This window comes from Zeus faber (assembly GCF_960531495.2).
Source record: "Zeus faber genome assembly, chromosome: 7".
Taxonomy (NCBI): domain Eukaryota; kingdom Metazoa; phylum Chordata; class Actinopteri; order Zeiformes; family Zeidae; genus Zeus; species Zeus faber.
Genome location: NC_137203.1, coordinates 9,373,387 through 9,400,649, shown reverse-complemented (window position 1 = coordinate 9,400,649; position 27,263 = coordinate 9,373,387). Strand labels below are relative to the sequence as shown.

Genomic DNA, 27,263 nt, shown 5'->3' with positions numbered 1-27,263 from the left:
TTATTAGGGAATACAAACATATTAACATGAAAATGCAGAAACCAGGATTTAAGGCACTACCGCTGATAGTGTCTGCTCTTGGTTATCATAGTTATTTTACCCCAATTTAAATTAGAAAGTAAAATTTTAACTCCAATATTGAGGGTCTTGGAATAACACTTGGAAGTGTATTATGTTATATTAATCACATTATGAGTACTCCTGTGAGTATTCCACTGCATGAGTAAAAAGTCTTGAGGTTTAAATCGGCCACAGATCAGGGTTTCCACATGAGGGAGAAATAGCCATTTTAAATCGGCAGAAGTCAGCAGTAGAAATTTGATGTTCACTTATTTGGTAAGATGGTGCTTTTATACCTCACACATTAATAGCAGACAGATATTGGTTTGATACTGTCTAAGTCTTTTTTGGGAGGCCTACCTAAAGGAAAGAGTCGAGCATTTTTTTACGTAAAGAGAGTGAGCCAAAGCAACACACTGTTAATGCTGTGATAAAGAAATGAATCTCTAAACTGTAAATAAACACGTCAATGTTTTTGAGAGCTTGTACCCGTTGTTGACTATTGCTGTGATTAAAACAAGTGTTTTTTAAAAGATCATTTTGGACATTACTCACATCACGTTGCTCCACTAGTCGGAAATCCACAAAAGCAAGGATCAACTCTCCAAGTCTACATCACAACTTTCCTCAAGCAAAAATATGACAAATAGTGGGCCAGTTGTAAAATATAACGGGATTTACTGCACCATATTGCAGTGGAGGAAAGTAACCAAGTACAAATACTTGTACTTAAATACATTTTTCAAGTATTTGTACCTAAGTATATTCAGTTTCAGAGACTTTGACCTAGCAGTTATCTAAGCCTACTTTTTACTCAGCTACATTTCTAACACATGCACTTTGCTTTAGTCTTAAAGCAAAAAAATCAGGGTGTGTGTGTGTGTGTGTGTGTGTGTGTGTGTATATATATATAAAAGCAAGCCAAAGCCAGACTAAACATTGCTGATGTACAAACAAAAATGTTGATTAGGATTGCTCATCAAGGAGGATAGCGTTAGGATCGTCATTAGGTCCATATCTTATAGATAAAGTCATGAATGACTTTGGCAGCTCTCATACCGTTGAATTCTAAATTGTAATCGGGATCATCATGAGGACTCATCTGTAGAAAAAAACACTTCATGCCGTATTATGGGCTCTGTTATATCAGGTGGCAAGTTATTTTACTTTCAATACTTTGAGTACATCTAACAGGAAGTACTTATATACTTTCACCTATGTAGAAAAAGTCATTTTGTGTCAGGGTTACTTGTGCTTTTACTTGAGTAAAATGTCTAAATACTTTCTTCACCACTGTTTGTTCCTATAGATTATTTTTCTTTGGGAGAATAATAATAATAATAATAATAATAATAGCAATAACAGTAGTAGTAATAATAATAATCATTATAATAATAGTAATAGTAGTAATAATAAAGCATCCTGATTCCTTCTGCTCAGCTGTAACATCATTCCTCTGAAGAGGTCGCGCTCGGACTTCAGCAGGACTTGGGGTGTGATGCTCTGAAACTTAACACTGCTCTGAGAACCGACACCCCCCTGGTTTGATCAGGCTATATTTGAAAGCGTGACCCGGGACACAAACCCAAACAACTGTCTGTTCTAATATTAGGGTCGTACTATCAAGACTATTATTGCCTGTGCGCGCCAGCAGTGCCACGCAAGTGGCGGCGAAAATGTGATGGTTCTTGTGCCCAATTGGTGGAAAAATGTTAATTGGCAGCAAGGACGCATTCCTATAAAATACACATTTTTTAGAAATAAAATTATTATTATTACTACTTATACTATTACTATTATTAAGCAATTATCTTATTAGGGTATTATGTTTGTTTGGCGGACGTAGTAATACCTCATAACACCAAAAACCGCTGTGCGTAAAACCAAGTTGTGTATCTGACAACTAAGTGCCAGATACACAGATGGGTTTTACGCACAGCGTTTTTTGGATATAGCTGTTGTTGTTTGTTATGATCATCTTTATTATTAGTATCATTATTATTCGGCTATTGCGTTAGTTTGGGTAACAATAAAAAATAACACCTTTATCCAAAAACGCCGTGCGTAAAAACCAAGCTGCGTCTCTCCCCCCCCCCCCCCCTCACGTTCAACTTAATGGGGTGGACCTCCAGCCTCTAAAAGTGGGCAAAACTAGGCTGTAAACGCCATTAAACCCCGAGAAAAATCTTGCAAAAGCCGGTTCCAAATGAATCTTTGAGGGTCTGCGTTCGCAGCCCAGCTCGGACCACCGACAGCTCCGCGGCGCCGCGTTCAGTTTATTTTCATTTTTCTTTTTTTCTTTTAATCATTAATTCTTATTCATCAATGTCATCTTTAATTCTAAGCGCATCCGGCATTCATCGCATTCTTCAGTAATGTCGCGGGGGGGGAGTCGCTTCCAACCAAACGTCACCGAGATTGTGATCGAAGGAACTTCGGTGGAAGAAAGGTAAAAAACAAACACAACACCCCCCCCCCCCCCAAAAAAAACCCCCCAAAAAAAGGCAAGGAAAAAAAAAAAAAAAAAAAAAAAAAAAAAGAAGAAAACTCCCCACCCCCACGGAGCAGGAGACCGCCCACCAGAAGATAGACAAGCCCGAGACCCCTTATAGATTTAAAAAGCGAGGCTGCGTTCTCAGACGCGCACACTTATCCCCGCGCCTGCCACCCGAACGCACGCCGACTTTTTTTTTTCTTCTCCCCCCCCCCCCCTCCCCCCCTGCCCGCCCACCCACCCTGGTGCGCCCGCGCGTCCCCACTTCTCCTCCGCCTCGCTCTTCTCCGTGATGTTTAGGATGCTGAGACACCGCCTCCACCCGGGCTTCATCCTCCTGGCGATATGGCTCTGTCACCTCATGGGAGACCAGAAAGTTCAAGGTAAAGATCTGCGTGTCTGTCATTTTGTTGTAGCACCCCTCCACCCTCCTCCGCCACCCCCCCCCCCGGGGGGGGTGGCGGAGGAGGGTGGAGGGGTGCTACAACAAAATGTAAAAAGAAAAGCAAAAAAAGTTTGCTCCAACTGCTCCGTCTGCTCCGTCTGTCAAGCGCTGATGTCTGGTGCGTGTGGTGCGTTCGAGGGGCGTCGGAGCGCTCAAACTTTCCCAGTTAGTTGCCGTTTTTTCCCCTTCCCCGTTTTTTTTTTTTGGGGGGGGGGGGGGGGGGGGGGTTGTATGTTTTTTTTTGTTGTTTTTTTTTGTTGCGGGGCGGCCCGTGAAACAGGTGCCGCGCGGTCCGATCGAGCGCGTGTGGCAGGTCCGGAAAGTCCCGACCCCGAGCCGCCCGGGGACTCCCCGTTTCTCCGCCCGTACCTGTGCGCGTCGAAAGCGCCGGTCCGCGGCGCGTGGGTCCAACCGGCGCCGTTGCCGTGGAAGACCCAACGGCGCCGGTGAGAGCCGGCGAAAAAGAAGTGTGACGAATAAATGCCGCGAGCCTTCCTTCGAGCCACTTCTTTCGGGTTCCAGTGATTGTTGTCGGGTCTTTTATGTGGGTGAAGGTTCCCCTTGAATGTCTGGGGACTCGAACTGCACATCCATCCTTACGCGCAGTTATAACTTCGTGCGCTAAAATGAAAAAAACAACAACATTTGATCAACGTTCGTTCAGGGGGGGGCCGCATCCTTTTCATCTATAAATGTTTTAGTCGTAATCTTAGTTTATCGCGACTTTTGTCATCTGCGTCTGTGTTTCTCACGCCTTTAATCTGCTGATTTGCGCGCAGACAGGCGACGCGATTGCGTGGTTTTAGGAGTCCAGTCAGTTTGCGACGCCTTTGTCATAACCCAGTGAAAAAAAAAAATAATAATATATATGTGTATATATATATATATATATATATATATGTAATGAATGTTATTTATATTGAGCTATAGTTAAAAAAAATCCAAAACACAGAAAAGAAAAGAAAAAGATTCCAGGCAGGGAGGCGAATAGAAAAGAAGGACCCCCACCTTTCCAAAGATTATTTCTGTTTTTTTGTGTTGTAGTTGCATTGCCTTGTAGGACTGGTCAATCTGATTGGCAAGTGTTAAAGCAATCTTGCACAAAATCAGACAAAATACTGCAGTGGGTGGGGGTGCTTCTTGGTCAGAGCCTCCAGTAGAGGCACCAGTGGAACCTCCAGTACAGGCACCAGTAGAACCCCAGTAGAGGCACCAGTGGAACCTCCATTAGAGGCACCAGTGGAACCTCAAGTAGAGAAACCAGTGGAACCTCCATTAGAGGCACCAGTGGAACCTCAAGTCGAGGCACCAGTGGAACCTTCATTAGAGGCACCAATGGAACCTCCATTAGAGGCACCAGTGGAACCTCCATTAGAGGCACCAGTGGAACCTCCATTAGAGGCACCAGTGGAACCTCCATTAGAGGCACCAGTGGAACCTCCAGCAGAGGCACCAGTGGAACCTCCAGCAGAGGCTCCTTTCACAGCGTCTCCTCTCTGTGTCTCCAGCTGGGAATTGCTGGCTGCAGCAGGGGAAAAACGGTCGCTGCCAGGTGCTCTACATGCCCGGCATGAGCAGGGAGGAGTGCTGCCGGAGCGGGCGGCTGGGCACGTCCTGGACCGAGGAGGACGTCCCCAACAGCACCCTGTTCCGCTGGATGATATTCAACGGCGGAGCCCCCAACTGCATACCTTGCAAAGGTGGAGGTGCACTCGGTTTTCTCATTCCTTCATTCATTAACACCCTTATGCATTGAATTCCACTATGTGTAGGATATTGTCTTTGCAGTAAATGTATTCTGATAACTTTATTTATTTTATAGATACCCTTGTGCATCGGTAACCGTGTAGTATGCATATATGTTTTGATTATAGAAACCTGCGACAACGTGGACTGCGGACCTGGAAAGAGGTGCAAGATGAACCGCAGGAGTAAGCCGCGCTGCGTGTGCGCTCCAGACTGCTCCAACATCACCTGGAATGGACCCGTCTGCGGCTCGGACGGAAAGACCTACAAGGACGAGTGTGCCTTGCTGAAGTCCAAATGCAAAGGCCAGCCCGACCTGGAAGTGCAGTATCAGGGAAAATGCAAGAGTGAGTACACAGAGGGACTTTTCTGTGATGCTGTTGCTCTGCACCAGGGCAGGGTTTTTAAGTCATATTTGACTATTTCTTAATGTTTTTAATGTTTTAACCACTTTTTCTGCCTGAGCCTTACAACTTTGGTTTGTGCTCTCATGTTACTTTACATGCATACAATGCCTTGTTGACTTATTTATGTTCATTGTCCCTGTTTTATTGCAGCACATTCCCCGCCAAACTAATAAAAACAAATAAAAGCTTGTCTCCTCTTATTTGACCTCATTTCATCTTTTGACAGAAACCTGCCGTGATGTCCTGTGCCCGGGCAGCTCCACATGCGTCGTGGACCAAACCAACAACGCCTACTGCGTGACGTGTAACCGGATTTGCCCGGAGGTGACGTCACCCGAGCAGTACCTGTGTGGAAACGACGGGATCGTCTACGCCAGCGCCTGTCACCTGAGGAGGGCGACCTGTCTGCTGGGCCGATCCATCGGTGTGGCGTACGAGGGAAAATGCGTCAGTAAGTCCTGCAACCGGAGCCTTAGCATGAGACCTCCTCCCACGGGGGAGAGACCCCTTTGAACACAGTTGGCTTATCATGTCCAGATTCGTTATGTGTCATGTATTTTCTTTCCAGTGTCCCACCAAGTGGGGTCCCAGATAATGCATTTTGTGGTTGTTTATGTTTGCTAGAGAAATCCCTGCCAGTTTTATTGTTTCCTGATGTTACTACCCGCTAACAGACACAGACCGGGGACAGGAAAAACGAATGCATGAATCAGATGTTATTCACATATAAGCCCCACTGGGAATGCAAACCCCATAATGTTTGTTACCTCCCATTACACTGCACCCAAACAACAACAACAACAACAACCTCTAAACAACAGGGACATCAATCTAACCGAAGATTTTCCTGGACCGCCCTGTCTTTTTAGAGGCCAAGTCATGCGAGGACATCCAGTGCAGCGCCGGGAAGAAGTGCCTGTGGGACGCCAGGATGAGCCGGGGCCGCTGCTCGCTCTGTGACGAGACGTGTCCCGAGAGCCGGACGGACGAGGCGGTGTGCGCCAGCGACAACACCACATATCCCAGCGAATGTGCCATGAAGCAAGCTGCTTGCTCTTTGGGGGCTCTTCTGGAAGTCAAGCACTCAGGATCTTGCAACTGTAAGTAAATTTAAAGAAAGAAAACAAAACAAACTACAGCCCATCCAAGCAAAAGACAATGTTCTGTGTTGTTTCCCTGACAAAATCGCCCCTTCAAGTACCTCCCAGCTGCTTCCCTCCTCCTTGACACCCTCCCCTTCTCTCTCTCCACCTGGCTCACACAACCAAGCACAGCTTAAGCAAGCGAAAAAAGGACTTGGGGAATGGAAGAACTTGCATGATATCATATTTGTTGCTGGCTATTGTTGTTGGGTTTTTTTTTGTTTTTTTTTTTCAAATTTTTTTCTGCAAAAAAAAAAACTGATAGAAAGATAAATAACTAGTCAGTGGGCTCCTTTTTGGGAGTCTAGGAAAAACTACCTTCATAAAACTAACACAAATGATAAAAGAGACTAACTTACTTGCAGTGGAACAATCCAGAGTTTTACAATGTAGTTGAGATTATGGTCATGCTAGTGACCTGCCGGAGCAGGTTGTCTTCAATTTCATGCAGTTGTTTGTCAATAGGTTTTTTTTTGTGCATTTTTTGTGATAGTGATCATATCTTTACAGCTTGAAAATCCATGGTCACATTTTTTTTTAATTTAATTTTTAATGTGTTTTTAATGTTTATTTTCTATTTTAGTTTGCTTTTTTTTCTTTTGGCTGTAATCAATCAATTCAAAATGCACCGCCTCTTGTGACATACACTGCACTGCCAACATGTCTGCAAGAACAGAAAACATTTGAAACCACAAATTTGTGCATAAGGTGATTGTAACATTGGTGCCATTAAAGACATGGTGGATTTTGAAGTATATTTTTCACGTAGACTACCTATTTATAGACTAATGTGAGCAATTCCATGCTTAGAAAGCTGGGGGACAATCCAACAAATTGAGCAATTGCCTCAAGGAAGTAACATTCCAAAATTCCAATGTCAACGAATGTTTGATGAAATCATTTGGGTTTTCATCATGAAGTCATTGTTGTTTTCTTTTTCTTTCTGACAGATTACCTTAATGTTATGTGCCTTAAGGTATACAATTATTTTTCCAAGGGACCAACTTTATGATCACCTCATGAATTGACAAAAAAAACCAAAAAAAAACAAAAAACAAAAAAACTGGCAATATGCCAAATAAGCGTAAGAAGCTTGTGAAAGAATACTCTTCATTTCATAATCAGAAAAGTAACGTCTACCAGCTGACTTAGAATTGTGTTGGGCTGCTTCATAGTGAATGTGTCGTCTGTCCGATTATGTATGATAAACAACAAACAAAAAAAACACCACCCATTTGGATTCATGAGGGACTGCCTATGTTAACACTGACACTTTCTCCTGCTCGTGCGCTTCTTTCACGTCTCATGTAAAAATAATCCTCTTTCGAAAGAAACAAAAAAAAGAAAATACCTCAATACTTGCTAAGGTCAGGTGGCAACACAGAGTCCTCCCTCCAAGTAGCATTAGCAGTAGTAGTAGTAATAATAATAATAATAATAATAATAACAAAACATATTATTATTATTATTATTATTATTATTATTATTATTATTAATAATAAAAATAATAATATTAAGAATAATTAACAATAATAATAATAATAATAATAATAACAAAATATTATTATTATCAATTATATTAATAATATTATTATTATTATTATTATTATTATTATTAATAATAATAATAATAATAATAATAATAATAATAATAATAATAATAATAACAACAACAAAAACAAGTCTTAAAACACAAGAGCTCTTTTGTGTGTTATGTGTGTGTGTCTGCTTTCAGGAAGCTGTTCAAAAGAGACCTGAGCCGTCGGACCCATCAGACCCAGTGAACCCCCCCCCCCACACACACACACCCCCCTCCCCAGCCCCATCATTCCTACCTTCCCATCGCCACCATCCTCTGGTCCCTTTGACCTGACTTGCTAGATTATGTAAATGGTAGTTGCATAATTGGGGATGCCACAGTGAACCGTAGACTGCCAAGTCACGCACCCCCCCCCCAGACCCGCCCCCACTCCGCTGCGCCTTGCCAACACAAACACGTGCACACGTATACACACACACACACACACACACACACACACACACACAAAGAATAAGGCGGCTCTGTTCTAGTGGCTTTTCTGTCGGCTTTTTTCAAAAGAAAATTCAATTCCGTGCGCTGTTGTTATTTTGCGCTGTTGTGGTCCATGTTCATCCAACAGCTGCCGTATATTCTCCCATATAGCCATTACAGAAGACCAGGAGGAGGATGGGGAAGATGAGGACTCAGACTACATGGCATATGTCCATTTATCATCTTTACTGGATGGATAGGCCGCCATCACTAACGTAACAATCCTAGGGCAAGAAACCATGTCCATCCTGTACATTATGTGTATGCTTATTTATTTTTTAAACAAAAAAGGAAGTATACATATAGTTCAGTCTGCTAGATGTTTATTTATACTGTGTTTTGTGTTTTATAATTTATACATTTACATTGTCAGGCTTACTATCTATCATGATATATTGTGTTACCACTCATTTTCCCCCTCTTTTGTTATTGTCCGTTTTCTTTTTTTTTTTTTTATGAAGAAATATATTTGTCCAAAGAGAAGCAGTGTTATTTATTTGTCATGTTACTGTGTAAGTAAAAGTCTTCTGCAAGCTGTAAATTGCATTCCCTGAGCTGTAAAAATCTGCTTGTTTCTGTCAAATCTTTATCACAGATGTTTATGTCACACATACGTAAATGCATGTTTAGGCTGTGTGTTTATTTATTGGGAATATATCAATCATTTTATGTACAGATGTGTTTCTGGTTTGTTTACAACACATAATAACTGACCAAAGGGATTCTCTCACTGGTTCTGGTGCATGGGGAGCGGGCGCAGTGTGGTGGCTGTGAAACGGAAGCGATGGGGAGCCGTTCGATTGTTGTCACTCTTCAATTTGAGTCCTCGAGATATGTTTTGTCACGAAGGTGTCAACGCTGGACACTGTTCATTAGTATTAATTGTTGTTTTCCACTTAAGGACAGAGAGGCGTTTGGGGCGATGCTTGACTATTTGGGAAAACATGTGCCATGAATATTTGTGTGCTGTCTTCTTGCCAATGTGCTCCGTCATGCTCTCACAGAGCAGAAACAGACTAACGTACAGCAGTACTTAACACAATATCAAGCTACATCACTATGGTTCTTTCACTTTTTTCAGAATGCGTTTTTATTTTCCAACATCACAATAGAAATACAAACTTCTGTTATGAATATATAGTTTTGTATTTTTTATGTAAATGTCACATGTACATACAAAGTTTGATGGTATTTGTACAGATATGAAGAGTGAAACAATAAAAGTTTTTCTTTTCCTTAAACTTGACTGAATTATTGATTTGCACTGATCACTGCCAGCTTCTTGAGTAAGTAGCAAGAAAATACACAAATATGCTTAGTATGGTCCAAATGTAGTAACTAAGACATTCGTAACTAGTTACTAAAGGGTCAACCATGATTACAGAATAATCATATTAAATGAAAGTGCTCAGGCATTTTTTTATAGCCACACAGACATTATACACAGTAAACTGTATGTCTGTTGATAGTGTGATGGGCATATAAAATGTCAAATTATACGAGCTCAAAAACACATTTAAATGTGTTCCTTGGTAGATATAATTGGGGATAAAACAAAAAATGCTTTGTGAATTTTTTTGTTCACGCACACAGTTATGAAACGCCAACTTGCACATACTGTTCAAACGAAGTGCAATATTGAATTAATTTAATGGATAACCGCCGTTCTAACAAAATGATACCCGATGGGGATGACAATTCAATACAAATGCCCAGGACTTGAACGCTAGAACCTATGGCAAAAAAAAAAACCAAACAAAAAAAACTTTGAGGGGAAGAAAAGAAAAAGAGAAAAGTTTTTTCGGCTCCGCACAACATATGAATAGACGCAACGAGACGATTCAACATAATTCGACGTCCGGGAAAATGACGCGACACGACCTGCGCGTCGCGCGTCATTTGCGAACAGAAGGGGCGCCGTGTATTTCAATGCGTTTCCCCCGTAAAGTGTTTGTTGGCGTGTGATGCTTTGACAATTCATCATCCGCGCGTCCGGGCGGGCGTTGTGCATTGGCCCTGCTCGAGCGTTGATTCCCGTAACGACGCGAACCGGATCGCGAAGCGTCTCGTCTGTAGCGCGACGCTCAAGCTCCGTCGTTTATCAAGCGCGGTTTTTTTTGTTCGCCTCGCACGACTCGCTTTTGTCCCTTCCCAGCCCCCGTACCGGAGCTCTGTCAGTAAACATGGCGGCCTCAATGTCACTTTTGTGTTTGGGACGTAATTCGATGATCGGCGCCGCGGCCAAAGTCTTTCTGAACCCCGCCAGGTAATTAACATATGTCGATAAAGCGTCGGCGTGTTTCTAATTGTGTCTGTGAGTGTTTTTAAACGTTCTCCCTCGTGCCACCGTGGACAACACGGGCCCCAGCAAGCAGGTCAGGAGCGAACCGATGCTAACCGAGCGCTAGCTAGCCGGGGCTAGAGGTGATCATAGTTTTTCAGCGAAAAGACTGATACAACTATCAAACCTATGGATATATGAAAATAATTCTCTACCTTTAGCTACCTCAGTATATATCGTGCTTTCAGCGGTACGACAACCGGCCACAACCATTCTATTTGTCAGCTACACAACACACAACACGCAGTCTAAACATCGGCGAGGCTGCGAAAGGTTACTCGGTTATTAATGTACAATATTGTTTTATTTTGTTTCAACCGTCGCTTGGTTAAGCTGCTTTGCATCTTCTTGACATCAAGGTCGCAATTAACGTTTGGCCGTTAAACGTGCCCTCTATTCTATACTGTAACACCGAGATCTAGAGATGAAGCAAGAGTTTTGATTAAAATACAGAACCTCTGGCTGAAGTTTTTTTTTCATGAGGCATCTAAAATACACATCAAATTCATATTGCTATCATAATTGTATATATGTTGTGTTTATGGATGAAATCCTTGTCTTGAAACACTTGTTGCCCATAGATTCCCCTTTTATTAAACACATAATGAACTTTGGTTGCAATAATGTATGTTGTAATAAAGTATTTTCTTTCATATCTCATACAATTTCAATATGGAAGTAGATAATATCCATAGTTCTAGTAAGGCAAGGCAAGTTTATTTATATGGCACATTTCATACACAAAGACTATTCAAAGTGCTTTACATAAGACACGAAAAGCATAGACATGAAAACCAACAAACAGATCAATGAATAAAATCACATAGATAGCAGGTTAAAGTGCAAATAAAAACAGGCCTACACTCATAAATAATGGCGGAGCTCAATCCCACACCGAGGGGACAAAAAAAAAAAAGTGTTGTAGACCCTTGATTCATGGTCTCGTCAGTGAAATCATTACATTCATATTATGCCTATTAATATGTCAAAATCTCATAGGAGTTGTAAATCTACCAAAGTGCTCTATAGAGCAAATCCACGCTTTCCCAAATGGAACTATTTGTTAAGCCTATGAAACGAAATGTGGATTCATGTTGATGATTGAAGATTTCCAACAATATCAATAATTTCAATGTTGAACTGCATTGATAATATTTAACACCTGAATAACAAAGACAAATTGGGTTAATAGAAATTAGCATTCCATTGATATGTTTACGTGTGAAGATAAGGGGTTATGAGATGGTTAACTCAAATATTTATAGCAGGGACATCCAAACCAGTACAAATAGCAGAATGACATTCATATACCTTAATATATTTAGATTTTTAAGATTTGGCCCAACCTGATACATAGCGGAGCAAAGTATGATTGAATATTTCCTCGGATGTTTCACAGTATTTATTTTTAGTTTAGTTTTAGTTGTTTTTTATGTAATTTAAGATGGCCCCACATCATTTTATGCCCTGCTTATTCAACATATCCTATTAGTTAAATGTTTTTGTTTATCCATTTGAAGCCAGGAAAGGTCTGGGAGTTGCACAGTGTCACACTCGAGAAGGCCACGTCACTAAAATACTTTACATTCCACATTTTTCCTCAAAGAATTTTAAATTTCAAAAAATTCTGGAAACACTGCCAATGAAGTCATTTTGAGACAGACTTTCCTCTTCCTGACTAGAGTGCATAGCTGTACTATTACAGGCAGCTATTTAGTATTCACAAAGAACCACATAGTCCATATTCACCCCAGAGTTAGCCGATGAGGCAATGCGGAGCACTTCCTGTAATTATAAGAGACTCCCAGGAATTCACTAAACTCTCTAGGATTCGGGCAGGGGAAAGAATTGCTTCCCTGTTTCTTCCTATTCTTTCCCTTTGTTGTCCCTGCCAAGTCTTTAAAGACAATCATAGTCAGTTATAGTCAAATGTAATTTGTCTACCTTTTTTTGTGACTGAGATGCCCCTGCTTTTGATATTCTTTGATTTGCAAGTAATGACCACCCAACTCTAATTTCGTTAGGTCTACAAGCACATCAACATGGAGGCTGGCAGAGAAACCGGGGCAACAATCACAACTTATCACAGTGGATGAGAAATTGGTGAGCATCCCTCCCTTTTTAACAGGGCACATGGCTTGTTTTCTGTCGGCTGTACTTTAATCCAATTAGGCTATGCTTGCTTCAGACCCTTTGTGTATGTATGTGTGAGTGTCTGTGCTTATGTGTGTGTGTTTGAGTATGCTTGCGCACATGTGTGTTTGTGTTGTTGATTTTGTGCTCTTGATTTGGTTTCCTCTATTAAGAGGTGCTTGCACCAAACATGAGGCTTTTTGTAATCATATGCCACTAGTCAATGTTTGATGTTAAATCAAATAGTCATTCTTAAAACAGAAAATATATAGAGAGTGAGGCTCAATCAAAGGAAATAAAAATCAACACTTGACAGGTAATATTTTATTATTAATTATTGAAATGGAACAACTCTTTGAGTTTATGTAAACATGTCCAAAGAATTGATCACAATTTAGTTTAGTGCATCAATATAACAAACAAGCAAATAATGAACCATAATTATTAAATCAGGTAGTCTCAGTCCCAATAAAATTGAAATGGTAATTTCTATGGTATGATTTCAAATGTTCCAGTTGCTTGAATGTTGGATTTCCCCACTAAATATGATACAGCACTTCATGGCATACAGACCAGAAAAGCCACAAAGTAAATCCTGATACTTCCTTCAAATAGTAGTTTATTTCCCATCCACCACCACTTCTCATTGTTCTCTTCAAAATGAATACATGTACCACTGTAATCACATTTGCTTTTTGCGGCAAAAACAGAAAAAAAAATTGGAAATAAATTATTTAAAATATACATTTATTAGAAAAGAAAAAAAAAACAAATCTTCAGATTGTGACCTTCCCCTATAGGTCATGACATCATGTGTCAGTGTTATGTAAAACAAGGAAATACTTTTTTTGGACCATGTTTGTATGTGGACCCTTTGATTTAAATAAATATATAAAATGTTTATAAAATATATATTAATATGTAAATAAAAATATACCCATAGATCATTAAAAAATAAAGCAAATGGCGTTATATAAAGTTACCCCTTTATCACAGGCCATTTACATTAAATTTACAAACACACACAGATGATATATTCGTGTAACTGCTTAGAAGTTTGACGCTATATGTCAAGCAGTTGATGCGTATTACATATTATTTTATGCGACACTGCCACACAGCTGTGTCGGTTTGAAGATAATGAATAATGAATGAAAGCCAGCTTGTGAGAAGTGGCTCGACCTGATAAGCATATTTTAGTTTACAATTCAGTTGGTATTGTTTAAGATTAGATTTTCTTTAACTGTTATTCCACAGCTGTATTTAACTTAAAAGCTAAGCTCGATGGTGTATTTGCCCCCCACTCATGCCATTAAGCCTGACTCCCCTACGCCAGCCTAAACAATGATAAGCCGGCATTTGAAGTGGCCAAGGTTAGAAACGTCTGTTGATTTTCACCATATCAACTAAGTAAGCTGTACAGCAACGAGAGAGATTTTGTAGTCAAAGTCTGTCATTGAGAAGGAAAAAGATAGGATGTACGAGCAAAGGGAGAGGTGGAGGGGAATGTGGGAGTCTGTTGTGGACTTGTTGTGGGTAGGAGGTGGAGGATGGGGGGTTACTGTGTGTGGGCAGTGTCAGTGTGCTTTTGTCCCAGACCAAAGCTGACCATACTGCCAGACAAACCTTTGGCTGGGCTGAGTGTCTGTCTCTCCTCACAGTAGGGGCCACTGAGAGGAACAGCAGAGGAGAAAAATAGGGCCTCTCTTAAAAAAAATGGGGTGGGGGGTGGTGGGGGTGCAGAGAGAGAAAGAAAGGGAGCTTGCATAAAAAAAAAGATTGTGAGACACCCTGAGACTCTCACGAAAAAGACAGCAGCCACTTCAGAATTGTTGGCCACAGAGCTTCCTTTGTGGCTCGCTGGCGACGGCGGGAAGTACTCTAATGCTCGCCCAGACAGACCAGAGAGGGAGAGAGAAAATGAGGGAGAGAGAGAGGCCCTCAGTTGTTTACAGTACAGTGGTCTCCGTCTCACATGGAACAGAGCGAGCGACAGCCCTCTCGCTTTTAGGCATGCAGCACATGTTTATTTATCAGGTTATCAATAGGTGTGAATTGCTTTCCGTGGTGAACAGATCCAATAAGATCTTGAACGGGAGGTTATGTTGGGTTTGTGCGCTAGCATTCACGTACAGCCAGAGGAAAAAAAAAAAACCCTTGCTTGCTGCGCAGTGAATTACTTTTGAATATCTACTATAATACACTTGGTACTATAGTTTGAACCTGATTGAGCATTCAAATCCTTACATTTCAAATAACCCTTGATATAGTGGTGGTGACATGGTGGCCTATATATATATATATATATATATATATATATATATATATATATATATATAGTTTTTCAAGCGAATAAAATGCACTTCTCAATGACGGTGCTCATATGTTTTTATCTTGGCCATTTCCATGAAAATAAACTTACGAGAAATGAATGTTTGGTATAAAGGCAGAATCCAAGTTTAAACTGAACTAATCCTTTGAAAATCTGTTGTCACTTACACATCCTAAACTGTCTTCATCTGTTACTTATTGTTCCATTAAACAGCCTTGTGGCAAAATGACAGTTTCTCCTCCTGTAAATCCTTACATTTTTGTGAGCAAAATTTCAAATGCGACATCTGAATGTTGTAAACTGTGGCAAAGAAAGACCTGCGTGCCTCGGGTCCCAGAGCTGTCACCTAGAGTGCACATGCCGACCCTCTTTTGTTAGTAATTACTGTTTGATTAAGCACGCTGGGCAGCTCCCAGGGTCCGGCTGGCTGGCCACTGATACACAGCTTAACACGGAATGTCTGCTGCCTCCCAGGTCAGAGACAAGCCTGTCCGGATGGACAGGGGAGAGCAGTGCTTACTTTACTCTTTGGCTTTGTCCAAAAAACAACCATGAGCCTGGTTTCCTTAACAGTCAGTTGAGTTCTGTTCTGTGCGCCGAACAGCACAAAGTAAACACAGACGATCAAGAGGCTCTAATGTTGTAATAATACTGTATCTTTTACATATGCCCAACTGTCTTAGAGGCTATTCCTGCTTCTCTCCCGGGCCAAGCACCCTCCCCGCTGTCCACATAAAGACAACACCATGATCTTAAAGCGCTCGTGAAGCCTTGTTATAGAGTTGTCTAAAGGCACTAGGGTTTTACGAGACAGAAGGGGTTAGTTATGAGAGTTTGGGGAATGGAAGAACTTTGGGGAAAAGCACAGTAGGTCTATTTGATGATTGGCATGTTAAATTAGCTAATCTGTCATTTGGTTTGTCACGTTTTTTTTACATTGAAGATACCATCTGGTCAAAACATTGAGGGTCTGATGATCACACGAGGAAAGAAAGTCAAAAGGCAGATTTTTTTTTTTTTTTTTTTTTGGGTGAAGACCAAAAAAACACATTCAAAGATAGACATTGTGCACATTCAGAAAGCGACTAGTTTTGTCCAACAGAAATATCTGTACATATTTCATTAATTATGTGCTTGCTCAGGGAAAGCTGGACAACAGATTAATTTCAATGGATCCAAAATCCATTCAACATCTAGGACTACATGGTTTTGATTATCAGTTGAAATTCACGACCAAACTTAAAAAAATAAAATAAAAATAAAGCAAATGAAGCATTCATCAGAACAAGTAGCTTTTGCAACTAACCACAATGGTAGATGCGATCACATCCAGAAACACTGAGCAGGCGTACACCTGGCTGGGTAGGACAATTAGTATTTAGAAATGCAAAAAAAAAAAGCAATGCAGACTCTGGGTTATTTTTAGCACAAGCAGTTTAAGTCTACAGTACATGGGTGTAAATTCTCTAAGCCTGTCTAGCCACAGACACAAAGTGACCTACAGTGGGGCAGACCACATTCAACCCCCCCCCCCCCCCCCTCTCTCATCCATTTCTCCCACCCTCGCTCCCTTCTTTTGCACACAGGCAACTTAAGTGTCTATTTTGTGTCTGGTTGCCCTCTCGTACGGTGCACTTATGCAAAAAACCTCTCAGCTCAAGTTTGGAGTAGCGGGTCAGAGGATGTGGCTCTTTTGAAGAGTGCCAGACAAGAGGCTTTATTATGTGTCATCCACTAAATAGTGTTTCATTCATTAACGCCGCCCATAATAAGCCTCTCATGGGCTTTTCAGTTCTGTCAGCATTTGGCAATTTTAGGAAGCGTCCAGCTGATCAATTAGTGAAGTTTGCAAGAGCTACGTTAAAAAACAAAAAAAGCTTCTATGCTAGCACCATTTGCCTAAATTGTATCAATCACTATATAAGTCTGTTATTCTTCACATTTTTAATCAATTCAAAAATGTAATCGCACAATAATTATACTTTTAGATCCATTTCTCCGTCATGAGAAAGCTAGTTACTTCCTGCAGATTATTGATAAAGCCTTACACCATATGGTGTTTTGATTGTTTCAAATTCTTCAACAAAACTTCAATAAGTCCTTGTAGTAAGAGAATGGAGACGCTGTCATTATAGCTCTCACTATAGGCAATGTTTTCCTCCTTGGATTCCTAATATCATTTTAGGAAGGCAAATGCTTTAACTCAGTCACAACCACAGCAGACAAAAAAGAGTGTCACCATGTCCAGCAAATTCATCATACTTTCCACTGACATACTTCCCAGCACCCACCCAATATTAGATTCCGATCCTCATCGGTATGTGCAATGTGAAATTCAAGATGACCCGTGGCACCAGGTGCTACAGGTCCTTTTTTTTTTTTTTTTTGCAGCAAGCAACACAATATTTGTTTCTATTAGAGACGACCACTACACCCAATTGGTAATTGGCCCGCTCTTTGCACTTCAAAGATGTCTCAAGGTGGGAACTTGTGGAGAGTGATGAGTGAGGCCCTTGGTCTGGGTGTGGGGCTGGACACTGGAGGGGGTTAAGGGTGATGTGTTTGGGCTTTCGCCACACGCTGACTCAACATGAATCAGCGAGGTTGACCTTGCGACCCCTACCAGGCTACCAAGCTGCAGTTTTGGCGTTTGGGTTTTCCCCTTGTCTCGGAGTAGAAACGGAAGGCTGACCGCGCTCTTAGCACATCTGTCAAAGTGTCCACCCTTACCCAACCCAATCCTGGGTGTACTCCTGTTGAAAGCATGTCATCACAAATATGCACTCCTTTAGTTTATTTTTTCATTTATTAAGACTGTGAGATTCCATGACGTTTTAGTGATGCCTTGATCAGAAATGTTTGATAAGTCTCCAAGTTTCCTTTCCTTCCGTTTACATATTAGCAAGTCACCAATTTATTGGCAAATCAGATGACATTCACCGATGGCAGTGGCCGATGTTTATCTGTTGTGTCACATCAATTTTGCACTGGCTAAATTGTGTTGTGTTGGTTATTTGCGGTCTGATGCCACGTTCACATGGAGGGGAACAGGACGGGGGAAGTAGGACGGCAAAATGAAACAAGCATAGTGATATGTTGCTATGGTGATGTACAAAGACTGCCGTGTGTGTGTGTGTGTGTGTGTGTGTGTGTGTGTGTGTGTGTGTGTGTGTGTGTGTGTGTGTGTGTGTGTGTGTGTGTGTGTGTGAAATAATAAAAATTCTGGAGCTGCAACTTTATCACCAGATCAACCTTGCCACGCTAGCCCATGTCCAAATCCTCCATCTGCTTCCTTGCTATAGCAGCAAACAGCTCCATGCAATTAATATATCGGAAAAACTACTTTTATATCAATCCATGGTTATTATTTAAGCCATTTAAGCTATAAAATGCTGCTATATTCCTGAGAAAATGTCCGTCACTGCAGTGCAAAACTCAGTCAGTCGCAGAAAAAATGCGTAGTAGCTTTCGCCATGACTGTAAGGTCCTTACAGTCAAGGTAATTCCATTGCGGAGGATGAAAAAAAGTTTAAATATTTTAACTTTGATTATTTTAACTTTATTGCTTTTCTAATCACTTTTACATTTATATTATGTTTCCCACAAATATTTTTTGTTGGGCTATACAGTATGTACTGATAGTGATGCGTTGTATAGCAGGCTAAAAAGGGTTTTGAAACAATTATTTTTCACAAGAAGAATCTTTGTCATGTGAAAGATTATATTAAAGGTTGTTTCATAAATTTGTATGACTGAATTTGTGCTCATTCAAAGATAGTGTGATGAAGGGCTAAAACACTTCAGTTCAGTTATATTTTCTATAATGAAGATTTCTTTGTTTCCCTGGCACAAAAGGGGGAATAAATACCAACCATGGCCAAATTGTTATTTTAAACATTGCTATCGCCCCCGAATTTCACAATGCATCCCTAATACATACATTAAAAAAGACCCCAAAATGTAGAAATTCCCATCAAAACAATGATACCTATTAAATAACAAATCAATAGACAAAAGGTCCTCCCTTCCTGTCAATTAATGGGAAATAAAAAAAACAACTCCTGAAATACACCAATCAGCCACAACATTAAAACCACTGACAGGTGAAGTGAATAAAATTGCTCATTTTGTTCCAGTGGCACCTGTCAGGGTGTGGGATATATGGGGCAGCAAGGGAACAGCCAGTTCTTGAAGTTGATGTGTTGTAAGCAGGAAAAATGGGCAAGTGAAAGGATCTGAGAAACTACGACAAGGGCCAAATATGTGATGGCTATACGACTGGGTCAGAGCATCTCCAAAACGGCAGGTCTTGTGGGGTGTTCCCAGTATGCAGTGGTTAGTACCTACCAAAAGTGGTCCAAGCAAGGACAACTGATGAACCGGCTACAAGGTCATGGACACCCATGGGCTCATTGATGCAAGTGGGGAGCAAAGTCTGGCCCGTCTGGTCCAATCCAACAGAAGAGCTACTGTAGCACAAATTGGTGAAAAAGTTAATGCTGCTATGATAGAAAGGTGTCAGAACACACAGTGCATTGCAGCTTGTTGCGTATGGGGCTGTGTAGCCGCAGACCAGTCAGGGTGCCCATGACGAGACCTGTCCACCGCTGAAAGCGTCTACAATGGGTGTGTGAGCGTCAGAACTGGACCATGGAGCAATGGAAGAAGGTGGCAAGGGCTGATGAATCGGGGTGGGGGGTTAGGGACCAATCCGATCAAGCATCTGTTGGATGTGCTGGAACAACAAGCCCGATCCATCGGGGCCCCACCTCACAACTTCCAGGACTTAAAAGATCTGCTGCTAACATTTTGGTGCCAGATACCACAGGAGGTCTTGAAGAGTCCATTCCGGGTCAACGCTGTTTTGCTGACGTGAGAGGGGGAGCTATATAATATTAGTGGTTGTTAGTGGTGGTTTTAATGTTGTGGCTGATCGGTGTATACTACAATTCCATAGTCTTTAAGCCTGTGTTATGCTGCTTTCACACATGCACTGTAAACCTGAAAGTATCTGGACATAACCCGAATAAGCTGTATGTGTGAATGCAAATTTCCCTATCAATTGACCTGGACTTTACCCAGCCAGCACCCTAGTACAAAGTCTGGGTAATATCCGATTTAGCCCATGTGTGAACAGAGCACGTAATTGTTTGGATAATTCACAGAGAGTGAGTGTGCGTGTTGCGTGTTGATGACGTCTCAATTATGCACCAGTTATTTACCTTGGTGCGGATCTTTGTGCACTGAGCGTAGCTGCTGTGTACTCCTTTCTGCTTTCTTTATTATTCCTTTCCACTCTCTCATTTATATATCTGGTACGTCCACAAACACTGAGTATCAATGCAAAAAAAAGCCCAATTACTGATAAGTCTGTAGCCTCATCCACCATCTGGGGTGTGCTAAAACTATGCAGCGTCATTGCTCCTGCCTCCTGCACGCTCTACCTGGGCTCCGCCCCTCGTCTAAACCAAACCGATTGTTTCCAGGTGATGTAACCGTGTACGACACGGAGGATCTCCGTTTTTTTGTTACATGTGTGAAAGGGCGACTCCGGACAATGTCCGGATAATCAGGTTCCGGGTGTCCCGACATCCGGAGTACATGTGTGAAAGCAGCTTATGTTTAGCAATTCAAGTTAATATCGCTCCACTATATCGAATTAGGTTTTTTTATTCCACCCCTCTGCTTTGTAGCTTGGAGAGCTTGTTGGTTATGTTCACAAATATTGATTGAGCTGTCCAGATTCATTGCAAAAGCATGTGTTCTCTTTGAGGGTTTATTTTAGCTTGAAGATGATCCCGTTCATCTGAGTAGGCACAAAGGGAGTATATAGTGATTAAGTGAAATGACAGGGCAATTTACTTCAATAAGTGAGTTAACAGTAATGCATTTGAAAGACCAGATCCTGCTCCACACTTTTCAAACAGTGTAGGTATTTTGTCAGACATCATATGGTCTCATCTCCCGTCAAAACCCAATACCTTATGATATTTACACTGGCAGTGGTTAGAAAAGCGAAATGCAAGTCAATGGCTTCTATGTTCTCAAATACATTTTTAAAGCTGCATTTAATATTATAGTTAATCTTTATAGGGTGTGTCGTTATCCTAATTCATTACACAACACAAATATTCTTCATTCCATTTGGCTCAGACCTGCAGATATTATTTTCAATAGTATCTGAAGTTCGGATCCAAATGTAATGAATATTAAATAATATTTGTTGTGTAATGCGTTAGGATAGACACATATGACACAATAATATGCGTTCCATTTGAGAGAATATTGGCGTCTATAGTCCAAACAACAGCTGTATAAACTGTAGGAGATACTCACCTGCAAATCAATCTAACCTGCCACGATTCGTTCTACTCGTAGTGTATCTAGACCTGCACAAAATTAAGAAAAGTGGTCACCAGAAATCAAAAAATTCCATGATTCATCAGAAAGTTCATGATTTTTATTATCTTGGCCAACCTTTGCATGCAGCTATTGTACACCTTGTAGTGCTTCAGAGGAAGGCGTTTGTTTTTCGTTTTAATACACTGTAAATGCACTTTATTGATATGCTCAATAAGTGGGGCAAATTTTTTTTTTGTATCCCCCCCCCCCTTGTTTACATGGAAATCTTCTCCTATCCCAGATCTCTGTTGGAGCATTAGGGGTACCAGCATTAAGGCATTCTGAAGGGCCCAGCGGCCCCACAGCGACAAGCCCCATGCTCTTTATTCGGCGAGGAGCCTGGAGGTGTCAAAAATATCGACACGCTTTTACGTGACGGGGACTTTGCCAGTCTTTTTCCCCCCTCTTTTAAGCCCGGCATTCTGTCTGCGCAGCCAGGTATTGTAGGGCCCTGTGAAGGCCCTGTGAATAGTGTCAAACTTCATAGTTTTCATTTTGCTTCCTGTACGTGTCAGAAGAAAAAGTGCCCGCCGTGTGGATTTCCTTTTGTGATGGCCCACTCTAGTCTTCCTGGGAACACACCACATTCCAGCCACAATCATTCTCTTTGTGGGTTGAGGCATTGTGGGTGCGTCTGTTGTGCCGGTAGCCCTCCTAGGTTTTGGTGTAATGTATGCAAGAATTGAAGAAGTCTAGACTTGTACTTTTTCAAACAATGTAAGATAATGAGCAGAGTATTTTCAGCGCATTGGCAGAGCTTCTGTTTTGACACATCCTCCCTTATTCATGAGGCACCTTTTGTGCTCACCCATGCATAATGTGTGATTTAAGGTTGGCTACATCTGGAGAGATTATTGCATGAGTTTGCCATACATGGCCCCCATGTGTCAGTTGTGGTTTATGTAACATACATACATGTCACCATACTCTGACCTGCTGTTCCCGAGGGAATAACGTCCAACCCCTACATGTGTCTAGGAGAAGGATTTCCATGCCCCAATCTTTTAAGAGGTGTTTTGCAAGAGGGAACTGTAGAGACTGCCGTTCACTGCTGATTGATTATCTATCCGTCTATCTGTTTATCTGTCTATCTATCGTCCAACTTTCTGTGTCATGAACTGTCTGCCAGTACTCCCTCTTGGTGAAAAGAACATGTTTTCCTTCTCTCTCTGACAAGGAGGAATTGTTAAGGTTAAGTAGATAGGGCAACCGGAAATAATTACCAAGTACTCATGAAGCCCCCCCCCCCCCGTCCTTCTTTTCTTTTAATTTTAACAGTCTGTTTGCGTCTGTAGATCTTGTTCATGATTAAACTCAATCTGGCCTAGCTTTTAGGTTGGCAAAAGATGTTGGACCGAAGCAGACTGTAGTTTTAGCAATTGGAGCTGTAATTTACTAGGCTTAACTATCATCGGGGAAAACAATCTGCGCCACAGGAAAGGCAGGCTTTTGTGAGGAGTTCATGCAAAAAGACCCTCTTTATACAAATCAACTGGCAGATGATGGACAATGATCAAACATTGATTCTTTGAAGTTGTAATGGTCATTGAAATGTGTAAAATGATTTTATTGAAAGGGGAGCACCCTGGAATGCCCCGAGTCTTGGGTGGCTGCTGCCTGCGTGCTGGGAGGTTTGTCTACGTTTTGTGGCAGACTTCCCATTGCTTGTTTGCTAATTCCCTGAAGAATTAGGCGAGATCTTCTGTAGGCGCTTGAATGGGTTTCAGTGGCCCAGGAATATGCATTTACGTCCAAAGGTCCTCCTGTTCTTCTTGTGGTGGCCTACTTTGTGAAGGGCTTGAATAATGACTTTTAGTTGGATTTAGATTACGGTGAATAGTCATTATTCCTCTATAATTGTTTTATTTTATCGACCTAAATAGTGTCAGCCTGTTGTGTTTAATACTAGAGGGCTATTGAATAATCCATATTTTGTACATATATATATCTGTAATTTCTACAAACTTTTTTTGTTATTACTCAAAGGGTTTTAATTGCTATTGAATGTAAAATACCACGATTTAAAACTAAAGTGAACTTGGTGTGGGTGATGTTGGTTGTTTTATTTTTTAAATTTCTGCTGAGATTATTAATGGCTAGATTATTGTATTTTGCTGCGGACAAATGCCCCCTTTTTGTTTCTAAAGCTACACAAACGACGTACTTTAGCCTCATAGACATCTTGGCACGGTTTCATTGCCAAATATTCTGGCAAAGGGGGTGTAAAAGATGTCCGTCACCAAGTCAAATAACAGTTAAAATAAAGACGCTGGAAGGCCCTTGGGAAGTCTGTCACCAGGAACAGCTCAATTAGTTTTGTTTTCTGACGTAATAAGATAAGGATGGCTCTCTCACAGGACTGTACCAACCTCCTTTGTTCTTTGTTTTGTCTGCTTGTCCTGAACTTTCATTTCACTTCCATGTTTTGTCTTCCGTGAAAGGGAGGCAATGAAGGACCGATTCTACATCACAACTCGGGGCTGATAGTTTTATTAACAAAATAACAAAGAAATATATAATTCACAGTTTACATCCCCATCATTTATGTGTTTATGTAAATTTTTACTGCAAAGTTCTAGGTAAAGGTTTACTGGAACAGTAATAAAATGAGGTCTATTTTTTAAATGATCTTTAATTGATAATAAAATTACCCATTTTTCTATTTCATGAGGTTCTAGGTGTCCATGATAGTTGGAACTTTTCAGAGTTGTTTATCAGAAGCATTTATCCTGTTTTCAACTGTTAAGCAATAAACTCAAACTATGTTGTTTGTTAAATGTTTTGCTGATTAAATGTGTTTTCTTGTAATTGTATGTACACCTTATGCCATTAAGAATGATCTTTTTTTTTAAATTTTTACCACAAAAGTTCAACTCATCCTCAATTAAACATCAGCATAAAAATATCATCAAGTAGTTAATGTTTTGAACTGAAGGAGGGAACAGAGCTGTTTCTCATTAACGTCGATATGGGAATAATGTATTATCACCGATCAGATGTCATTGTAGGACCATTATTTATGAATTGAGAAGTGTGTGAATTGCATTTCAGTCCTTTCAACTTGTGGCTCTTGTTTCCTCTCCCAGGACATCACCCCTTTGACGGGCGTGCCGGAGGAGCACATTAAAACACGCAAAGTACGCATCTTTGTTCCCACCAAAACAGCCATGCAGTCTGGGATCAACTCCACCAAGAAGTGGAAGATGGACTTTGACACCAGAGAGCGCTGGGAAAACCCTCTGATGGGCTGGTCCTCCACGTAAGCAGCATCTCCTTTAAAATGGGCTTGGATTCAAACGAGATGTTGTCGTTTCTGGGATATATCAGAAAATGTCAACACTTTTTTTTTTTTTTTACATTTTCCGCTGAACACATTCTAACGGGAGTGTTTTGTTTTTCAGGGGTGATCCCTTATCCAACATGGTTCTCACCTTTTCCTCCAAGGAGGACGCCATTGCCTTCGCTGACAAAAATGGTAAAATAATCTTTGAGAATAAAGATAACCCTTTATTGTGGTCAGGTGTTACAGTGCAAGTTGAATATATGTTCACATTTAAACAGAAGTCCATACACAGTAACAACACTGTTAACTAGTGAGCCCAATATGCCATGGAAAAACGCAAATAGTATAATGCAATAATATGAGAAATAGCAGTGCATTAGTGAGAATAGTAACAAGAATTAAAGATATAATCCTATAAACTCTAATGATCCTATGAGGCTTTTTGCTTTCGCAGTCAAACGATATCTCTTTTGAGATGGTATTCAAATAAGCAAAACTTGCATAATGTAGAGAACAAATAACCTTCCTGAAATCAGTCATAAAAAGTCAGGGTTAGGGTCAGATATGGATTCACTAAGTTGTTTCTTACCGTCTAGTTATTTATTAGCTGTCTGCTGCTGAGTTTTCATCAAATCCTGTAACTTTGTCACAATATTAATATTTTATCTCATAGTTCCCACTGACATCAAATCACAAGTGAAGATACTGTAACAATAAGTACGTGCCCCAGCTCACTGACACTGGAATCTGATACTTTTAGTGTTAATTGTAAATTCTCGTTGTATTTATTTCTACAACTGTTCAAATGTAAAAGCCAACATTCTTTGGTATTGCGAATTGAATGCGGTTTGTTTGTTTCCCGCTTCTTTGCTTTCTTCACGCTACAACAAGGATTTACAGCGTTGGGCCGATATTAGGAACAAGAGACGTGCACTCGGAATGGCCTGGAACGCTTTGTTGAAGCGAGCAGAGGAAATAACCTTTTTCTGTTTATTGTTTTAAGAAAGCGATTAAGGGGCCGTCCTGTCGCCACACAGCCCGCCGGCATCCACCGCGCACCTCGCCGTGGCTGGAGCGTGTTCCAAAAGGAATACACGAGATGTTCTTCGCACCGTGGCTCACTGCGCTGTTTTGGTTTTGTTTTGCTCAGGTTGGAGCTTCGACATAACAGAGAAAAGAAGTTCAAAGCCCAGGGTGAAGTCTTACGGCGCAAACTTCTCCTGGGACAAAAGGACCAGAAGGTCCGCTAAGTAAAACCGATGACACCCCCTCTGCTCAGCCGCGTGACCTCGCTGCAAAAAAAACAAAACTTGTACATTTTCAACCTCCTAATAAATATATAAATATGTTTAAGTGAATTGTGTTGGCTGTTAACATTTTTATTGGTTAAATATTCATTTCATTGCTTATTTTCTAAACTACAACGGGGTTCGGTCAAAAAAGTCGTGGTAGAGGGGTCACCAAACAGCGGAACCAAACACGGATGAATATCTTTAAGCCCAATAACATTTTTCTTGCGTGACTGTTTGTTTTGGAGGACAGATGTGAGAGCAAACACAAAATAAATCCTAATCCCAAAGTTGTTCATATTTTAAAATGGCACACACCTTTTGACCTCTAGATGATCAAAAAACGATGTAAGATCCAACTGGTCCGTTAAACGTTACACTCCTTTACCAGTCTCCTGAATGGGTAATTAAGTGGAAACACACTGATACACAAGTTGCTTTTCAATTTGCATCCAGACCCTGCGTGGAGCCAATTCCTTGACTTATAATTAAGACTATACGTCTTAATTGAGTCATACAAACACTCAAACCCCACTGAGCTCTAGCAGAGCTGCTTTGAAACGTTAAACTGTAAATTCTTTCAAATGCCCGACTATTCACACTTGACAGTGCACTTGTTGCCAGCTCTTGTTTATGCTCTTTGTGTTCAGTAAACAGTGGTGTTACTCTCCGCTGAGCCCCAAACTGCGTGACTGCTCGGATATTCGCACACCATTCACCGACCCTTAATTGGTATAACCCTTCATTAATTAACGTGCTGCAATGCAAATCCCTCGCAGCCTCGCGCTCGCTATTTATTTTGTGCCGTCACTCGGCACATCACAAGGGCCGATCCGACATGAGCGCAATGGCCCGTCTGAATGCAAGAAATGAGCGGCGGCATGTGCTGCTTTTCCTTTGAAATCCCCTCGAGGGGGGAAAAAAAAAATTTCTCCTGGCTTGGCACAACTTGGTGCCATAAAAGTTGAAAGCATTCCACCACGTTGGCCCTATAGAGGAATAGCGTATGAGGAATGGGAAGAGAGAACATTGACGTTATCATTACAGACCAATGATCTGGAGCGAGGACGTACGAATCGGTCTCTACGTACAAATTCATAACCCAATTTTGCACACAA

General features: G+C 41.0%; 2 protein-coding genes across 2 annotated transcripts; both read left to right on the top strand.

The window, feature by feature from the left end:
* The first annotated feature begins 2,817 nt into the window (after window positions 1-2,817).
* fsta (follistatin a) lies at window positions 2,818-9,571 on the top strand. Its single transcript, XM_080003241.1, has 6 exons — window positions 2,818-2,937; window positions 4,508-4,699; window positions 4,874-5,092; window positions 5,379-5,603; window positions 6,022-6,252; window positions 8,477-9,571. Exons 1-6 carry the CDS (start codon window positions 2,847-2,849, stop codon window positions 8,563-8,565), a joined length of 1,047 nt encoding a protein of 348 aa, XP_079859367.1. The 5' UTR covers window positions 2,818-2,846; the 3' UTR covers window positions 8,566-9,571.
* Window positions 9,572-10,329: 758 nt separating this feature from the next.
* ndufs4 (NADH:ubiquinone oxidoreductase subunit S4) lies at window positions 10,330-26,214 on the top strand. The gene is made up of 5 exons (XM_080003919.1): window positions 10,330-10,631; window positions 12,731-12,809; window positions 24,660-24,832; window positions 24,975-25,048; window positions 26,007-26,214. The coding sequence occupies exons 1-5, from the start codon at window positions 10,549-10,551 to the stop codon at window positions 26,108-26,110; spliced, it is 513 nt and encodes a 170-aa protein (XP_079860045.1). The 5' UTR covers window positions 10,330-10,548; the 3' UTR covers window positions 26,111-26,214.
* The last annotated feature ends 1,049 nt before the right edge of the window (window positions 26,215-27,263 follow it).

Bases quoted from the DNA above. Each gene is read 5' to 3' on its own strand.
- fsta (XM_080003241.1), top strand. From the start codon at position 2,847: ATGTTTAGGATGCTGAGACACCGCCTCCACCCGGGCTTCATCCTCCTG. The intron at 5,093-5,378 runs GTGAGTACACAG...ATCTTTTGACAG, and splicing joins GTATCAGGGAAAATGCAAGA to AAACCTGCCGTGATGTCCTG. The intron at 5,604-6,021 runs GTAAGTCCTGCA...CTGTCTTTTTAG, and splicing joins GTACGAGGGAAAATGCGTCA to AGGCCAAGTCATGCGAGGAC.
- ndufs4 (XM_080003919.1), top strand. From the start codon at position 10,549: ATGGCGGCCTCAATGTCACTTTTGTGTTTGGGACGTAATTCGATGATC. The intron at 12,810-24,659 runs GTGAGCATCCCT...TTCCTCTCCCAG, and splicing joins TCACAGTGGATGAGAAATTG to GACATCACCCCTTTGACGGG. The intron at 24,833-24,974 runs GTAAGCAGCATC...TTTGTTTTTCAG, and splicing joins CTGATGGGCTGGTCCTCCAC to GGGTGATCCCTTATCCAACA.